At 41.2% G+C, this 20,271-nt stretch overlaps 2 protein-coding genes across 4 annotated transcripts in view; both read right to left on the minus strand.

The window, feature by feature from the left end:
• Positions 1-12,257, minus strand: part of LOC137297136 (protein lifeguard 4-like) — a 28,316-nt gene extending 16,059 nt beyond the window's left edge. The window contains exons 1-3 of the mRNA XM_067829148.1: positions 12,196-12,257; positions 11,898-12,061; positions 7,999-8,107 (exon numbers count right to left, since the gene is read on the minus strand). Coding sequence (XP_067685249.1) covers positions 7,999-8,107; positions 11,898-12,006 — 218 coding nt within the window. The 5' untranslated portion in view covers positions 12,007-12,061; positions 12,196-12,257. The remainder of the gene's footprint in view (positions 1-7,998; positions 8,108-11,897; positions 12,062-12,195) is intronic.
• A 2,233-nt stretch (positions 12,258-14,490) lies between these two features.
• Positions 14,491-20,178, minus strand: LOC137295702 (ubiquitin thioesterase OTU1-like). 3 transcript variants are annotated; one of them, XM_067827197.1, is made up of 2 exons: positions 20,069-20,178; positions 14,491-17,594 (listed from the first exon to the last, which is right to left on the minus strand). In XM_067827197.1, the coding sequence occupies exon 2, from the start codon at positions 17,586-17,588 to the stop codon at positions 16,653-16,655; it is 936 nt and encodes a 311-aa protein (XP_067683298.1). In that variant the 5' UTR covers positions 17,589-17,594; positions 20,069-20,178; the 3' UTR covers positions 14,491-16,652. The 3 variants fall into 3 exon arrangements, with proteins under 3 accessions (XP_067683298.1, XP_067683297.1, XP_067683299.1); XM_067827196.1 differs by having other exon boundaries at positions 19,849-20,081; XM_067827198.1 differs by having other exon boundaries at positions 14,497-17,594; positions 20,089-20,160.
• Positions 20,179-20,271: the final 93 nt, after the last annotated feature.

Raw genomic sequence — 20,271 nt, forward strand, 5'->3', positions numbered from 1 at the left:
AAGTTCAACTCGGTGTTGAAAGACCTCAGGGAGCAGACGCGATGGGTGGCCTTATTTCACTGCAAGGACAGGGATTCGTTCGAGGAGTGTTTGAGAGAGAACGATGTGATGAGCAAATTAGAACGGGAACGGGTGAAGAAACAGCTCGCTGAAACTAAACACGCTAAGCTCGTGCTCAAGACCGACCAACCAGTAGCATATATAGTATGCTAAAGCTTAGCAAAGCTAAGCAAAGCTAAGCAAAGCTAAGCAAAGCTAAGCATATAGCTATGATATTTGAAGTATTTGTCGTGTGCAACTTAACCTTCATTTCTCTGTGTTTTGTCTGCATCGGGTATTATATAGTTAAAACTAAATCTTACTTGTTATATTATAAGATGGAGTGTGAGGAATTGCTCGAACAGTTGGTACCTGGGGGTACCCCCACACCACCGGCAGGCCCCACTGATGACAAGCGAGAGAAACTGGTGGCGTTGGCTGTTGGTGGCAAAGCCAAACATTACTTTGGAGACTACACTCCGGATAAAATTCACAAAATGTCAGCCGAAGAAATCGATAAGCTGTACGCTAGATACGAGTCCCGGCTCGGAGCAGAAATGACAAAGACAATAGGATCGGCTATGACCCAGATATACACCGGTATTGTGTCATACTTCCTTCCCTTTCCACCAGAGCGCCGACTTTACCTGTGGGAGGACCTAGATAAAGACCCTTTTATCGAACACGCCGTGAGCTCTATCAGCTGCGAGCTGTACCACAAATATGGTATGTTGTTGGCTCCAGTGACGGCGGCGATTATCACGGCAAAACATTGTCAATTTGAGAGAAAGAATAATAATAATAGTATAGATGGCTGAGGTGACGGTGGAGACCCCTCCCGAGGTGAGGGAAGTGACCCCAGTGGAAACAGTGGAGACCAGGGTACCCCCTTCAGTGGAGGTACCCCCAACAGTAACCAGACAGAAGAATCCTAAGAGAGTAGCTGCCGGTAAAAAACGGTGGTGTAACCAACATAAAGTGACCAACCCAACCCGACTGTTGTTGGCTGTAGGCGTAACTGCTGCCTTGGCTATCTCGTGGTTATACGTGGGGGTACCCTCCCACAGTGAGCCACCACCCAACAGTGAGCCCCCCACCCCCACAGTCGACCCGCATATCATGTTATAATTTTAATATTTTTTTATCATATACATAATGTCTGAGGGGAAAACGTTCGTCAACGACGCATACCTGATAATATAATAATACCTGAAAATATAATGAAATAAATATAGGATGGCCACGATAGCTATGATGGCCGGTGGGGCGTTAGTGAATGCCCTGGCATTTTCCGGGAGTAATTTCCTCTTCTCGAAACTACGAGATGATCACGCAATACAGGAAGAAAGGAAGCGGCACGATCTCGCTACTGAGAAATTACAAAGAGCACAGGCCGAGTACGCTAAAAAACGTCTCCAGAGGATCGATTTTATTAACGAACAACTCACGCGTGAAAACCATGCCGTTCAAACATTCAACGATGTCGATGAAGCAATGAAAGAATACTACCTACTAACTGGTAAACAATTGGAACCGCTCAATAAACCCACACTCGCTCAGTACTACACACCAACCAAGGGACAAATGAATCGTGAACTGGGCTTCATAGTGTTGGGTATAGCAGCTACTGCGTTGGTTGCGAAGCAATTAAATTAAAATACCTATATAAGTAAACATGAGACCCGCTCCATACCGATGCGAATACATACTTATGGGGAAGACCGAGGCCTGTGGTAGGAAATGCAGGAATCAGGGGTTCTGTTGTTTCCATATGGGAAGTCCTAACTACACGTGTTCTGTGTGTGGTATCGGGGTTAAAGGACACTACTGTCTATGTAAAGCTCACGGAGCGAACGTAGTCAGACATCAACTCATCTACGAGAATAAAAAGGGCTACATAAAAGAACGTAGGCGACTGCTTAAGATAGACTCCAATTAAATGTTTACACAAGGAACACTATATCCAACAGTGCGTAAAACAGCCACTTAAGGGTTACCTCCCTTTACTGTGAACCAATTAGACATTGGTTCTCTTAGGTGTAAACACTATGACTACTGTGCGCGAGCTGAAGCGGGTCGCAAAACAGAGAGGTGTGATCGGGTATTCTCGAATGCGGAAGTCAGCATTGTTGAGATTACTAGGTTTAGAAGCCCCTCCTACGGTAACACAATTAAAAGCTCAAGCAAAACAGCTTGGATACACGGGTTATTCAAACCTGGGGAGAGCCGGGTTAACCGCATTGTTATCACATGCCCCCATAGCAAAACCTCCCACTGTAAAACAACTGAAAGCCGAGGCACACGATTTGGGTTTAGGCGGGTATTCTCGTATGAGAAAACCACAGCTTGTAGAATTATTATGACAGAATAGAGCTATTGACCTACAGTTCGTGCGCACTGAGCGCGCTGTAGGCAACTATTTGAGAGGTTGGCGCATGCACGTTGATAGAAACATAGACATTACAGATATCAAGCCTCTGATAGCTGATAAGGTCAACCAGGAACTAAATAACCTAGGAAGTATCAAGTTTCAGATCACAGTGAAAATGTCGCTCGATAAGCAGGTTGGGAGTACCACTGAATATGTTCAGCCTTACTTCCGAGGTAAACAAGAGGTCGTCACACATACAGAGACCATTGACACATCAATCGATACCAGTTTTCAGCAGATACGAGAATACCTAGAACGCTACACACACTTGGGGTCCGGGTGGGCTGTAGATAAAATCGATAATGTCTATCTAGACATAGCTAACTACGTGCCGTTCAGAGGCGGGTCATACCTAGCCTTGCCACCATACTATAGGAACAAACATGCCATAGTAAACGTTAAGAATAGAGGAAACGATTGCCTGAGGTTAGCTATCAGGTCAGCCTTATTTCCAGCTGACACTAATCCGAACAGGCCTTCTAATTATCCTCAGTATGATGGGCTCAACTGGGATGGTATAGATGAACCCACCCCCATATCCCAGATCACTAAAGTAGAAAAACAGAATAATCTGGCTATAAATGTCTTTGGACACGAAAGTAACAAAACAATAGTACACAGGGTCAGCCCGGTGAAGGATCGCCAAGTTATCAATATATTCATGATCCAACGAGGTGACAAGTATCACTACACGTGGATAAAACATCTCAGCCGATTGTTGCACGACCAGTCGAAACACGATGGGGAAAAACACTTTTGTGTACGATGCCTACACGGTTTCAGTCGAGCTGATTTATTAGAATCCCACCGGGAGGATTGCCAAGGTGTGGGGCAGACGGCTATACGAGTCGACATGCCTAAGGAAGATAACAAAATCCTAAAATTCAGTAACCACAAGAACCAAATGTCTGTGCCTTATATCATATACGCCGACTTCGAAGCCTTGGTTGTGGGTGGGGATTCCCCCAGTGGTGCCGCCGGCGAGGCTCCCTTCACCCACAAAACACAAGAGCATAAAGCCTGTGGGTTTGGATACATTGTCGTCCGTTGTGACGGGGAAACGAAAGCTCCGGTAGTGTATAGGGGCCCTGACGCGGCTGAAAGGTTTCTAAAGTGTTTGCAGGAGGAAGAAAAAATTATTAGGAATGCATTGTATAGAATCGCTCCCATGCGTATGACCCGAGCCGACAGGCTAGCTCACGCTAGTAGCACTAACTGTCACGTGTGTGACTCACCACTTAACGGTGATTCGGTGAGAGATCACTGCCACATAACTGGTAAGTATAGAGGCGCCGCTCACAACGCGTGCAACCTCAAGCTTAAAATCAACCCTAAGACAATAAACATCCCCGTTGTCTTTCACAACTTGAGAGGGTACGACTCACACTTGATCATGCAGGCCATCGCGAAAATCGATGGTAATATAACGTGCATCCCCAACAACATGGAGAGATACATCTGCTTCAGCTTAAACGGACTTAGGTTCATTGACTCGTTTCAGTTCCTCCTGTCGTCACTCGACAGTCTGGTCAAGGCCAACAATACCTTCCCTATCACCGATCGATACACAGACGCCGAGACTAGACCCCTGCTTATGAGGAAGGGTGTGTACCCCTATGAGTACATGGATAGTTGGGCCAAGTTCACCGAGACCAGACTACCCCCTATTGACTGCTTTTATAGCAAGCTGAATGAGGCGTCCGTCTCACGAGATGATTACTCGCACGCGACTAACGTATGGAATAAACTGGGTTGTAAGAACCTGGGTGATTATCACGACCTGTACTTGAGGACAGATGTACTGCTGTTAGCCGACGTGTTTGAAACGTTTAGGCGGACGTGTTTCAAGCAGTATAAACTCGACCCCGCATGGTATTACACCAGCCCAGGTCTGTCGTGGGACGCCTTGCTTAAAAAGACCGGAGTTAATTTGGAATTGCTCACAGATTACGACATGCACCTATTCATTGAGAAAGGCTTACGAGGTGGGATTTCCATGGCATCCAAACGATACGCTAAAGCAAATAATCAATACGTGAAAGGTTACGATCCTAACAAGCCAACCAATCACATTCTCTACCTCGACGCAAACAACCTGTACGGCTGGGCCATGAGTCAGTATCTACCTACAGGGGGATTCGAATGGGTACCCCACGTTGATGTTATGGGGGTTGCACCAGATTCGAACAAAGGGTATATCCTCGAGGTTGACTTAGAGTATACCAAGGAATTACACACATCGCACAACAGCTACCCCCTGGCCCCCGAACGTATGAGGGTTAACCCAGACTGGATGTCTGAGTACCAACATAACTTGTTAGGTGGGCGTGTGACAGACGTTGAAAAACTCGTGCCTAACTTAATGAATAAGACCAAGTACATTGTTCACTATCGCAACCTACAGCTGTACCTGTCGTTGGGTATGAGGCTGACCAAAATACACAGGGTGCTCATGTTCGACCAGAGCCCATGGATGGAGCCCTACATCAGAATGAACACAGACCTACGAAAAAAAGCCACCAGTGATTTTGAGAAAAATCTCTACAAGCTCATGAACAACTCGGTGTTTGGTAAGACTATGGAGAACCTGAGGAAACGCGTGACCGTGAAGCTGGTTCGGTCGAGTGAGGAAGACAAGCTCAGGAGATTGATAGTCAGTCCGGCATTCAACCGTAGTAAGATATTCACAGACAACCTGGTTGCCCTACACATGAAGAAAAGTCACATAAAATTCAACCAGCCTGTTTACGTGGGGATGAGCATCCTCGATTTATCCAAACACCTGATGTACGACTTTTACTACAACGAGCTCAAGAAACAGTACGGCGACAGGTGTGAAGTGCTGTACACTGACACGGATTTCCTGCTGTTAGAAATTCGAACCGAGGACATGTACGAGGACATGAAAAAACACCTCGATTTATACGACACCAGCGACTACCCTAAGACCCATGCCATACACAGTACGGTAAATAAAAATGTCCTAGGTAAGATGAAGGACGAGTGTGCAGGCACGCCCATAGCCGAGTACATAGGTTTGAGACCTAAGATGTACTCCATACTGAAAGCCGACAATAGTGAGATCCGGAAGGCTAAGGGGGTTAAGAAGTATGTGGTGAAACAACACATCAAACACGCCAGATTCAAGGAAGCCCTGTTCAAGACCCGTACCTTTAGGCATAAAATGAACACACTTAGAAGTGATGGACATAAGATATACGGACTGACTATAAACAAGACGTCCCTGTCGCCTATGGACACTAAACGTTGGATAGCTATTGATATAAACACATACGCGTATGGACATGAAAAAATTTGAGGCTATTTACTACAGCCCGCGTGGGTACTGGAAAGGAGCTAGCGCAGTAGATAAGCTAGCTAAAATAGCGCGAGTACCCCCGGAGGAAGCCAAAGCGTGGCTTGAAAAACAAGCCCTGTGGCAGATCTATTTGCCGGCACCACGCTACGTGCCTAGAAGGAGGTTCGGTATTAACATACCTAATAGCGTTCACCAGGCAGACCTACTGTTCCTACCCCACGACAAGAGGTACAAGTATGCCTTAACCGTAGTGGACGTAGCCAGTCGTTACAAGGAAGCCGAACCCTTGACCACGAAAGATTCGGCCCAGGTAGCCAGAGGATTCGAACGCATATACAAACGCAGTCCGCTGACGTGGCCAACAGAGCGGCAAGTTGACCCCGGACGGGAGTTCATGGGTGCCGTGTCACAACTGCTAGCCAAACACGATACAAAGGTCAGGCGTGGCACGGCCGGAGCCCATTGCAGCCAAGCCATAGTTGAGAGATTTAATAGGACTTTGGCTGAGCGCTTGTTCGGCCATCAGTATGCTAGGGAGATGACCACCCCTGGAAAACGATCGACTGAATGGGTCACGAGGTTACCCAAGGTGGTGTCAGCAATCAACCATGAAGTCACCCGTCTCACCGGTAAGAAACCGGCAGACGCTATCAAACTAAAATCAATAGTGACAGAGTCGGCCGCTCCATTGCGTGGGAAGGAGAAACAGATACCAGATAGGGCCCTAGTGAGGTATCTATACCAGCCGGGGGAACACGAGGGTGATAACCGTAAGCGGGCCACCGATCCTATATGGTCAGTCAAAACTTACAACATAGATAAAGTGGATATGAAAGCCGACGAACCTAACTTGTACTACTTAAGGGATGGGCCGGGTAGGGGGTTTGTAAGAGAAGAATTATTGATCGTACCGTACGGCACAGTGTTACCTCCTACCAACACACGGTAAACGTGACATACGCACAGTAATTACCGCCAACTTTTTTGTAGTAGGGGTAATAGTAGCAAGAGCTAAGGGCCCAACCAAAGCCTTATTTAGTAAATAAGGCTTTGTAGAGACTTTTCTTGAAAGTGTTTTAGAACTGTCATTCCCTATACTACTGTCCCATGAGTACAGACATAGGTCAGATACTTGACAGTGCACGCAACTCATAAGGAGTTTCCATCAATAAAAAAATATTTTCATCAGAAATATTCCAGGGCCTAGATTGTCGAAGCTCTCTTAGCATTTAAGATAGTCGTAAGTGACATACATTAACAATAACTTCTGATGATCTTAGCGCTAAGGGAGCTTCGAAAATCTAGGCCCTGAACTTTTTAAGCATCCCAAAGGTTGATTCTCTTGAGAAAGTGTCAGTGCCTCTGCTTATTAACTTATCAAGCACTGTGAAAGAAACATAGATGACAGTTATTTGTAAAAGATACATAGCCTTTAGATGAGTTATTTGTAAAAGATGCACAGCCTTTAGATGACAGTTATTTGTAAAAGATGCACAGCCTTTAGATGACAGTTATTTGTAAAAGATGCACAGCCTTTAGATGACAGTTATTTGTAAAAGATGCATAGCCTTTAGATGAGTTATTTGTAAAAGATGCACAGCCTTTAGATGACAGTTATTTGTAAAAGATGCACAGCCTTTAGATGACAGTTATTTGTAAAAGATGCACAGTCTTTAGATGACAGTTATTTGTATTTGAGTCTGAATCACTGTTACAACATTATTCCTTGACGAATGTTGTATCAAAATATATCAGATAATTGGAATCATTTCACATGATATTGAGACATCTATCAGTAACAAATACTACATACATTTACCAAGTCCTTGTACTTAACTCCAGGGCGTGTGATCTAATCATGCTGTTTTAATGTATTTGGGTCTGGTGGCTTCTTACAGAAATAAAATGTCTGTCAATCCATTTTTATCAAGTGTGACATTACAGTCAAAGATATGACATCAAATGTGTCATGCTTAAATATTATGTAAAAATATTACATTTCCATCTGCAGATATATCTTACCATGGTTATAAAGAGGCAATTAAATTACAAGGTCTTGTGGTGGGATTCAAACCACAGACCTTCTGATCCGAAGCTGGATACCAAGTCCACATGATCAAAGAGGTTAACCCTATCAGCAAGCTGACAAGGTAAGGATGTCATCTGTGGGATGATTCCACACTCCGCTACAATTACTAATTATACCTACTTGCTATGGATGTACTTCTGGACTCCCTCATTGCTCATGAACAGAGCTGAGACTATGACTGTCAGGAGGATCTGAGTGGTCAAGATCCCATACACCTTCCGCAGAAACCCTGAAACATCATATTTTACTGTACTGCTTTTACCCTCATGGCAGTAAACATCTTAACACATGCTCTGTAAGACAATTGTGCCATCAATCTGGTACATGCACACACTCACATACCAAAGGTCTGATTAATTCAAATACAAGTAATCAATGACTAAACGATCAAGTGTTTGATCATGTTTTCTCAAATTCATACAAACAATTTTAGAACACTTGTTTACATTAACAATATTTTTCACAAGGATGGTCTTGTCTGTCATTAGATCTACAACTCATAAACATTACAAGTGCGTACAAGGTTATGACTGAATTTATCTAAAACACTCCACAAAACATATGTTCCTACATACTAGTCATCCTTGGAAGGTGGTAAAACTACAAATACATTTTGAGCAATTTGCCAAATAAAACCCTATTACACGTGTTTTCTGTATTTTTTCTCTGTGCAGTAAGAAACATTCTGAAATGACGCTAACCAAAGATATTCCATGACTCATAGGTTATGGACCAATCATCAGTTATGATAATTCAACCAATTCCAAACACTAACGCACTAAAACATGCACGCACACACACACACATTTCCACAAACTGAACTTGTTGAAATCTGTGTTGTGAAATGACACGCTATGCAATACTGCACCTTTATGATACTGGCCTTTAATGGTAATCCCGAGACTGATTTTACAACCACTGATTCCCATAATTAGAGCAGGATCATAATGACATGTAATAGAAATTTGAAAGTTCTAATCAAACTAACAGATGATGTTACACACTAAAATGTGAGAGATCTGCCCAAATTAAAAATGTCTAATTTGTTTGGGAGGCATTCTAGAAGTTACTGGTATCGATACACATGTATACACTTGTGTGTATATACAGATGTTGGGTTTTGTAAATACACGCTCATTGTTTCTGTATTTGCATTCAATCCACTCAACAAATAATGAGATGGTGAACTACTGAAGAACTGAAAACTGTCATTCATCCAGAGAAACTCGAGCAGGGGGAATGGTCACTCCTAGAAAAGCCTAAAAGCATATGCCGCAGGTTGTCTCGTAACCAGTGTAGCCAATATGGCGGCAGCTTAGTTTTCAAGATGGTGCCGGTTTATTTCCAACAGCCAATCACATTCACTGAGTGTTGCGATAACTGAAAACCTACATGTAGGAGATGAGTTAACTATTCTGTCACTTCATTTTAACTTAAGTCAGTTAATTGTTATTAGTCTCAGTACTGGTACAGTAGATTTACAGTAAAGTTCCAAGTCGGCATGTTATTGCTCACTGGCTTCAATTCTCGGCACACTGTGAAGAAAGACTAAATTCTATTGCTAAAAACTGATCACATATTTGTTTAATTTTCAGAAGGAAAATCTTCCTTTAGTTGAAACATGTTTACAAGTAATAGTGATAGTTTCATAACTTAAAAATAATTGTTAGGGTGTATTTGAAATGTGTCAAATGTATGACATGTCGCCGATCTGATCTGATCCGTCCCTGACATACTACAGTGCCCTGTTTGAGTGTTTCTACTAATTGCGCCAAAAAACTTCTTTCACATACACCTTAACTTTTAGTGAGGGAAATATGCCATCAAGTGAAAGGTGTTTGCAAGAAATAGTGATAGTCTAATACTTTCAGAAACTTTGCTAGAGTGCATTTGGTGTGTGTGTGAAAAATAAGACATATTGCCAATCTAATCTGATCTAATTATAGATCTATAACTTCTTTCTTTCTTTTTGATCTTAGTACTTGACAAAACTGGAAAGGTGTATACAAAACTTTGTGATAGTTTAGAACTCTCTGTTTTTCGGGGGTGTATGACAGGGTGAATGAACATTTTATCAATGTCCACACCATTTCCTACAACCAATATGACATCCAGATTAATTAGCAGTGTAAATAATGTTTCAAAGTAGATTCTTAAAAAAAAAAGTGCTTTAGCAGGGATAATCTCATCCTCGATGTCTCCAGGGTATACATTCCGAAAAGTCTCCACTATACCCTGGACGCATCTACGGGTGGGCCCGATAATTTTATTACCTCCCTTGGCTGGCTTTTTATCCAATCAGGTGTCTACGCTGGGAAGTTGAGCAAACCAGTCACAACTCACATTCGCTTTTCAAATTCTCTAACTGATTAAACTTGGCAAACAAACCATGCAGAGGTTCTCTGAAAGGGGTACATTGATTTCTTGCACATGTTCCTAAAAAGGTTTCGGACCTAAAAATTTGCCTGTATGATTTCCTCAAATTGTGAGTCGCACGGCAAGCAAACCTTCGCAGTAGCAACTGCTACCTTTGTTGACACTGGCAAGTTCGGTTATAACGGATGCCTTGCTGACTGGCTACTGTGAGAATGCGGAGCCAGCAAAGGGAGGTAATAAAATTATCGGGCCCACCCGTAGATGCGTCCAGGGTGTAGTGGAGACTTTTCGGAACGAACACCCTGCAGATATCGAGGATGGGATAATCTACAACCTGTTAAAGTCTCCCTGGTTCTAGTGCAATAGTTTTGCATTCTTTAACATATTTGTGGAGATATGGTCCTTGTGCATCATTTATTCTTTCATTCATTCACACGTGTATTTCTTTTCTTGTTCTTTTTCTATACTTTACTTTCATCCATTCACATAAAATTCTCAGTCTAAATAAACTTAACCCCAGTGCTATGTGTTACTATTCCACACTGGGTCTAACAAAACCTTGTAGGAGGTTGCATCAGGTAACCTTTGAGAGTGACCAATCAGAACACAGCTTACCATTAATAACAAATCATGAAAGTGAACATTTTGAATTTTCACAGACAAATGCAAAGGTTTGTACCTGAATGATTCCGAATGCTATTTTCCCTATGGTCACTTCCGGGTGATGCACATGGAGCAAAAAGGCAGACACATGTCAATAAAACAGACATTGAGTTTAGTCTTCAATAGAAGCTGGTTATCACAAACAGCATAATTTTTCTATGTTTCCACAGGCATAAATAAAAATATTTCAGGTTTCAAATTAAGCAGGTTTCAACAATGATATTAGTATTTCTACACCTAAACTTGGTTTGCAAATCTGCCAAACCTTAAAAAGTATGGAACCACTGATTTTTATTATTGCAGACCTTTTTAGATGCTTGGAATCACAAGAGACATCTTGATTCTCTAACTTTCACCATAGCAATGATTTTTGCACACATCACTTGCTGTGCTTTATACGAGTCACCTTCCTGGGAATAGATCATTCAGACATTCCCATTCAAGCCTGGTGTGAACCTAAGCATTTTGCCTGTGCTATGTGAGCAGCACAGAACAGCTGTTGAAACTACTTTTGACCCAAGCTAGCTGGGGTGAAATTAGTCACTAGTAAATTAGTGAATCCTGTAAACTCCGATTGTGTGGGATTTGTCATCGTGTTGTTTTTTAAAGTGTTTTAGTTGAATTTGTATTTCTTGATGATTTGTTACTCTAAGTCAATACCGAAAAGTATCGGAATCGGCAAAGTTGTGTTTTTGCGTTGCATCTCATCTTTAAGTAACGAAAACTTGTCAGGCGTCATTCGTCAAGCGTGAAGCATCTGGAAAACATCAGCATCATTAAATCACGGATGTGGACCGAATTCTCTATATTCTATCACTTCTACACCCGGAAACGACTTGTCAGCCAACAAGACACACATTCGCCAGCTGATGCGTGGATAGCTGTCAGCTGGTTATCAGGTGTCAGTCGCTATTGACAGAGGTAAAAAAAAATGAATGTCCATATGGAATGATGAAACACAACATTAAGAAATTACTCACCCATCCGTATGTACACGTGAGCACTGGCGACATTAGAACCATACATGAAATCATCAACTATGGACTCTTTGCCTTGCTCCTTTGCTTTAGGTTGACCAAACGTCGCCATCTTGTCGTTCACTCGTGTTTCGTTCCAGAAAACGCGATATGAGTCGAAAATAAATCTACCAAAATGAAAGAAATGATAGTCTTTTAGAGCTAAATATGGTTAAACGTACGTCGATTTGAAATCCCGAGGCTGAATCGTTCTATAACAGGTTCGTCATGAATGTTACGATGAGTTTTGACGCACACTTACCTGTTTGCTGCTCACGGACGGGGATTTTCCAAACGGAAACAGTTTCTAAAATTAGTAACAATGAAGTCACGTCATGTTGTCCAATCAAATAAGGAGTTAGATATAGGAACATTGAACTGGTTCCCGTCTAAGTACGCGCTCGTCAACACTCTCCTACCCAAAGTTCCCGGTGGCCCTGCATTCATCGCTGTGCGCCTGAGTGTGCTTGTAGCTTAGTTACTACTTGTAAGCTGGGCCCCGTCCGGGAGCCAGCTTGTATTTGATTCTTTCCTCGACCTGCCGGAATGACACGAGTAGTTACGAAAGGTCTCAACTTACGTTGCGTGGCTGGTATTCTGGCCTTAATTCATTCTGCACCTTCAAACTAAAAATTAAAACTTCAACTGAAATAGTCAGAAAGGTATATCTAAGGAAGCGCTGAAAGGACCTGATGAAATATAATTTATCTTGAGTGCATGAGTTAGTATATTGAGCGCACAAATTAATATACTAAGCGCACAAGTTAACATCTTGAGTGAGTGAGTTAATATTTAACGTCACATTGGCAATACTTCAGCCATATCGTGAGTTAATATCTTGAGTGCTCAATAACATTACTATATCATGACAGAGACCATATACCGGTATATGGTCTCTGATCATGATTTTTGACAAGATGTGTTAATCTTTGTATGGGAACCCAAGACTGAAATAAACTTGAATAAACTCGCATCTCCGCTCCTACATTGCTTCGACCAGGGATACTCTATAACTCTCTATATAGGCTCCCTGCTTCGACATGTTCTGCTTAATCTATTCAGTGTATCTCAAGATACTAGGTTGAGCGCTCAAGATATTAACTCATGTGCTCAACATATACTAACTTGAGAGCGCTCAAGATATTAACTTGTGCGCTCAATTTTATTTCATCAGGTCCCTTCAGCGCTTCCGTTGAAAGGAAATGAGCTAAAAGTGTCAACGTCCCAGTCTAAGTAAACTTAGTCCCAGTGTTATTCGTTCCACTCCTTATACAGGGTCTAGCGAAACCTTGTAGGAGGTCGCGTCGTTGCACTTAACGCGCGGGTGCCTGTAAGGTGTAACCAGGGAGGTTGTAGAGTATCCCTGGTGTAACTTACGTTAGTCGAGGTACCGTGCTGCAGGTTAACCTCGACTTCCCGACTCACTCTCGAAATACTCAGAAACAAGACCAGGTTTTCAACCCTTTCGTGCCAATCGTCAGACAGGTTGATAGCAGCAAAATTGTTTTATGTTTTGGGGTTTGACACGCAAGGTGTCGTGTCTCCTATCCCCGGAGAGGCGTTCTGTCATGCAGCCATTGGGCCGAGGCAGTGCCATGTTACTGAAAGGTGATGTTGATATGTTCTTGATTTTTTAAGCATTTTAAGTTATCTGGCGAGTACTAGCAGACGATGGTCGAAAGCCCCTCGACATTGGCGTGCGGGTCTGCCGTTTAATGTTTAGTATACGTTTTGTGTGTTCTTGAATTTGGTGGGGTAGCCTAGTGGTTAAAGATTTCGCTCGTCTTGTCTAAAACCCGGGTTCAAATCACCACGCGGTAGTCCAGTATATCATTTGACGACTTTGCACTATACCATGGAGAACTACCCACATGGGTGTAACATGTGAAGCCCATTTCTGGTGACCCCCATGGTACTATTGCTGGAATATAGCTAAAAGTTCAGTAATACTTAACTCTCTCACTTACTCACTCTTGAAGTCATACAAAAGCAACAAGCTGTAGAATGCTTCTGACAGAACAAGGACTGAACTCTGGAGAATTATGAGATGCAAACCTACAGACCTAATGCCACACAAGGCATGGAGGTCCTTTCACTCACATGGGCAACTTGGTGTAAACACATATTTTCCCTGGTTGTTTGACATGCTAGTAGTCCGTCTTCTGTCACCTAGCCAATGGCACAGAAGATATGTTTTGACTTCCTACAAAGAATAAGTAAGGATTATCATAAAATGTATTCTCACTGATATACAATTGTTGCCTTAGAACAGCATAAGATGAGGTAAAATTGAAAGTATCTGTATGGTGATCCATGTGTCCATGCTGCATGCTAGTACTGCCTAATGTTGTTCTTACAGTGCTTGACCGCTGAGCCAGAATGGTTCAGTGAAGCATGCCCATTCAGACACAGTATACTGGCTGGAGCCACCAATCCTTCAATACCCGTCAAGGCTAGACCAAGGCACAGGAAGAGCAAGTGCCATTCTTTGAGAACTGTTCATCTGCTCGAAGAGTGTGCTCTAACAGTGAGTATGAGGAAAAATACAACACAAAACTTATCGTCAAACACAATTTAATAAACTAACGTATAATATATAATGTATAAAACATTTGGAAGCATTGTGAAAAACAGATATTCTTCTATATATGCAAATAAGCATAACAACAAGAATACCAAGATAAATACAGCAATATAACTTTTTGACACAACTGATTTTGAACAATCAGAACATTTGATATGAGAAGAAATACTACATCCTATTGTGCTGGGAGACTATTTGAGTGATGGGTCTCCCCTGGACAAAAGTGCAATTCAGTTGACTAGGGACCATCACATGGCAGCTTTATCACAAAGTCAACTAACGTGGATGGTTTTTCACCATTTCGGTGTAGCCCGAGAGAAAGTGGTGATACGCAGAAAACTGTTTCAAACCCACCCTGTCAGGTCCTAGTGCTTCTCGGGATACAAGTCTGTATAGCAAATTTCATCATTGAGACTAGTCCAAAGATGGCTGGATTTGCAAATTATGAAACAATTGTTCTTTTCATGCATAACTCAAAAATACTGAAAGACATTTCACTGATTCATATGTTGACATGACTGTAGTATTTGGCATTTATTGGAATTTCATTCTTGTGCTTAAATATTCTCACAAAAACAAATAGGGGAACACAAAAGTACAAGTGTTCCTCTAATTATTTTCAGAATTTCACCTGCAGTGCAATATGTGCCTGAAGAAACCTGGAAAAAAATAAAGGAACACTTGTGCTTTCGTATGCTCCCTTATTTATTTCCATGAATAGATGTCCCTTATTTAATTCCTGATTGTTTGAATATCTGAGTGGTTAAGATTCACTGAAAATGTTTGGCAACTGGTCCACTTGGTGAGGACATGGCCATGGCATAAGTTCTGATGTGAGTGTTGCAAATTGTTGGTCATTGTTGGTAAGAAATGTGTAAATAACAAAAACATATTGTAGTGGATTGTGAAAAATCATCAAAGTGTTGACATAGATGTACAAAGAAATATTACTGTAAACTGGACCATGACTGATTATCTATGACCACAATCCACAGTACCAAGATGTATTTCACTGCAGACATATTGTAAAGTCCTGAAAGTGTAAGATACAATGTCATTTAATGACAAGTCACTAGCATCTGAGGCTACACATTAATACAGAAGTACTTGATCATAGGGTGCATAAGTTGCTGGGCAGCTGGAGGAACTACAAACAGGACAGTATTCTTTAGATATAAAGTTTCTCACATGATTTAACTGAAATCTTGTCATAAAATGGTATCAGTTACAGATTCATGGAATTTTCGGAATGCAACTCCTGCACACACATGCATACACACAGAATATCAACATGTTTGCTTGTTGGTCCACTTAGCAACATTCCACCCTTACAACTGTAGCCCATTAATGATCAAATTGCTATCACAGATTCCTGATATGAGCAATAAGTCTACATCCCCATGTTTGCATATGATGTTTACATTTCAGAAATTCATACTGATCCAGGAAAGAAACCTTTCAAAATCTGCCACTAGACCACAGGACTAGTGAACTGACAATAATTAGTGGTCCTGTCTAAACTTCACTGATTGAAAATAACACTTGTAGATTTACTTAACTATCATTACAAAATTCAGTGGCAATCAGGACCACTGCAGACGTATCATTTAGTGGTCCTGATGCATTTTTAGCAGCTGGGGACCACAGGACCAGCGTACATTTTGCACACTGTTGATCATGTGGCCCATGACAGTTTATATTGTCCATGACAGTTCATATAGTTCATCATCACATGGTTCAACATGTGACCATATGATCCATGACAGTTAATATAGTTCATCATATGACAATATGGTCCATGACAGTTGATATGGTCCTATTATCAGATAGGACTTCATGAGATCAGCTTCCTCCAGGAATGATTCTTGGAGATACACAAGCATCACACACTTATTCTCTTCACGTTCATCATTCCCAAACATACAAGTAAAGCAATACTAACAACCAAAAACAAAATAGGACTACATCATGAATGAAACCAAGATCATACGATTATTTCATAATTTAAAAAAATATATTTAATAACATTCATGCAATGATAAATAGTCTACTTTTTCCATTTCAAGAGTGAGAGAAGATAGAGTGAGACATCTGACTGCACCACATACACAAAAATCCACGGTCAACTCTGGACCTTAGTATTCTCCAAAGTTCACATGGCCAGTAGATTTAGCATGGCTCTGAGCCTCATCAGTTCCCTTCAACCCCACTTGGCAGATGAGGCAGCGGAGGGAGAAATTGGCAACATCCGTGAACTGTCGACTAGCCTTCGCCTCAGCAGCTAGTTCCATAGCTTGTGCAAGCACCATCTCATCTGAAGTTGGGAATTTTGTTTCGATTTGTCTACTCGGGTCTGTTGGTTCAAGAATCAGCGCGTCATAATGGACCCCATCGTAGATAAGCAGTACACGTTCTAAGTAGTTCTTGTCTTCACCAAACCTGTCTATTCTCCCAGTCTGTGTGTCAACTACATCAATCTCCACTTGATAATAACGAGACAAAATTGACAACTCTATTCCTCCACCCCACGACTGATCATCCAGTATCCAGCGACAATAGCTTTCATTAGGTTTACCGAGGAATCCAGCATTATAATACTCCGGGTCTCCACGCACTATATCTGCTATAAGGTGACGCATCACTTTGGCACATGTCGTATCTACAACACCATCTGTCATCACAGCATTCACACTAGTAAACAAACATGAGTTATTGGCTGGGACAACTTTACGTATAAGCATCCCCTTTATCCCTGACAGAAGTTGGGACTGCAGGGCTCGGTCCACTCTCTGCTGTTTCAGAATCTGTGAGCCCCTCTCTTCTTCCACAATCAGGGTGTCTCCTGATCGGAATGGCAATGTCTCTATTTCTGCTGAGTCATCAGTTGTGTTGATTACTTTTGGTGGGTAACCTTGTCTGATCTTGATGCTGTCTTTCGGAATATTGGCTAGGTCAGATATCATCTGTTTTAGTCTTCCCACTGTTGTGTTGAGAGTAAGTCCTGTCAAGTAATGCTGACCAGTGGGAGTCTTGCATCTCAGTTGAATCTGTTTGTTGCCTATATTGGCCATCTTGTCCTGAAACACAAACCACAGGCAGATTGGAATAGATGTGGCTGGTCACATCAGACTAACAGCATTACTATGAATACACAATACTTTTTACAAAGTCATTACATATATCTTGGATTACACTTTCAGAAAACATAGTGAAGTAGAGATTCTAGAAGTTGTGTCAATCACATCTGTCCATAAAACTGAGAGTCTGACCAAATGATCGCTTTAGTCTACCCCATCTACAAACATATTGCTGCATGGGTTGTTGGAAGACCAGTCCCAACCTGGATCTTCCTAGGTATGTTTGACCTTGTCTACACACTGGTAGGGAACTTGCATACAGTGGAGTCCTTGTGATTTTTCCAACAGAAACTTTGAGTCTTTGTGATTTTAGTATCGGCAAGGGAAGGGTAAGGTAATAATTGGCCTGTACTTCCTAGAAAATCAGTATTACAAGAGAGCTGAATTAAAATTTACTAACATTAGGTCCAAATCCGATTCACTGACCAGATTGGATGAATCATACCCTGTCAGCTATTTTTGGGATTGGGAATTATCTGTGACAATGAATAAATTATCCGTTACATCAATCTGGTAATCACAAAAAGTTTCTGTGACATTTGCACAGTTCATGGAAACTGATGCATACGGTCCTTTTCGCAGATAAAAAAACCACAAGCTTTATAATGAAAGAAGACAAACCCTCCTGGAACACATTTTTACACTTTGTTATGGGATCATTTGTCACAATAAAACAATTATTTATCAAAGGCTCTGACATATTGCAAAGTTTCTATCAAAAAAAATCACGATGACTCCACTCTCACTGTAATTGAGATCAGAAGGTCTATGAATTGAATCCAATCACAGGGTCTCAGACACTTTATGGTCACTACACCTGTGTTAAAGTATTAAATTAACTGCACATGGTGATGCTACTTTTCACCAATCATATCTGTAAACAAGAAACAAGGAAAGAATGGGAAGGCAAGCATTTAAAAATTAAATCATCCTTCTTTCTGACCACTTCAACTTGTCTCCAACACTATAACAATGCGGAGATAGAAATCCAGTTTTGTAAAAGGGTGCCATTGGGCACCAAACAGATACTTTAGATTTGCCTATGTGAAAAAGGCCATATGTTTTGATAATCCAATAAAATGAAAAGATCACAACAACTGCCATTTCAATTCAATGAAACAGTAAATTAGTAAACACCATGTAAACCTATAAAATTTTCATTTCAACATCATTTGTCCTGGACCCATAAACTAACCTACAAACTATGTCAGTGTTCATGTTAACACAGAAACCTGCATTTTTCACGCAGAAATATCAACAAAGCATGCAAACAACATTTTGCATGCGTGTTTTGCACGCATAGATTCTGATCTACATATTTTTAAAAAGTACCTTAAAACAGCAACATATGAAGAAACAATATTTTTTTTAATGATTTAGATTTGCTAGAAACATGTCACATGCAAAAGATTTGGACTACATATCTATAATTTTATTTCTGCACGCACTCGTACAAAACCTATTGCAAACACTATTATGTTATCATTCAAAACAGAATTCCTGTTAAGCACACTGGCATTCAAAATGTCCATACGTAAATTAATCTGTAGTGTAAGGAGATGCAAAAATAAGTTTTGAATCATCATAAGAGAACACAAATATTGCATTTACCATTATATGAATTATTATTCTAATCATATTAGTTTCTCCCCAAGGGCATACTGAAAAGTTTTCAAATGTACCATTTGAACAGCATGCAGATTGAGCACTATTTCATCCCTGTATTGAAATCTCATCTAAGATTACACATGACATGCTAAGAAATAAATTGTTCCCTTCACCTAGGTAATGATTGGGGCTGGTGAAATATAATCTCTACTTCAGAAAAGGGGTTACTTTTGAGATCCTGCTTTATGATCAGGGTATCATTAACTTGTGAACGATATAGTCTTGCTTCTCTGTTACTGAAACTACGCTGACACCTTCCATAGAATAAAGATTCCTCATGAGATTAATCATGTTCATAATCATTTGTGACATCATGTTACGTCTAACACCAGCTTGATCATATGTACTTTAGAGTAGAGATGTACTAAACATGCAGATTCCTATGCAAGTGTTTTATATGCCACCACTGTCTGACAGTCTAGTGGTTAATCATAGGCTAGTTTCATAATACAACCCAAATGATCGTAGAAGTAATTCAATTGATTCAAATATCAAGAATGAAATAATTTGACATTCCATTCCTTACCGTTGGTGAGTCCCTCGCTACATCAGTAGGTGCAAAATCTGTTTCAGACTCGCTATCTGAATGTTTACGACGAGAGAAATTGTTAACTTTTTGTGTCTTCTCTCTGTCTATTTCAGATGAAACTGTGTTTCCTCCAGAACAAAGGGCACTACCCATCTAATACCTCAATAAACCAATGGAACAAGGGTACACACTCTTACTCGCTATGCTGGCGACTTACCGACTGCCTACCTGACCTACTTTTCGTATCCAACCAAGCTTTTATATTTGTAAACACGCAACGCAGCTGTGCATGCACACTTCTTACGGGCACTTGAGGGACAAAGTTGAACGGAAATGTGTTGACGTCATAGATTGTGGGCTATATACTATTCACCTTACGAAGAATAAACATTCTATATTGAAACATGTCAGTCTGCCGGT

The sequence above is a fragment of the Haliotis asinina genome, chromosome 9 (genome assembly GCF_037392515.1).
Source record: "Haliotis asinina isolate JCU_RB_2024 chromosome 9, JCU_Hal_asi_v2, whole genome shotgun sequence".
Taxonomy (NCBI): Eukaryota; Metazoa; Mollusca; class Gastropoda; order Lepetellida; family Haliotidae; genus Haliotis; species Haliotis asinina.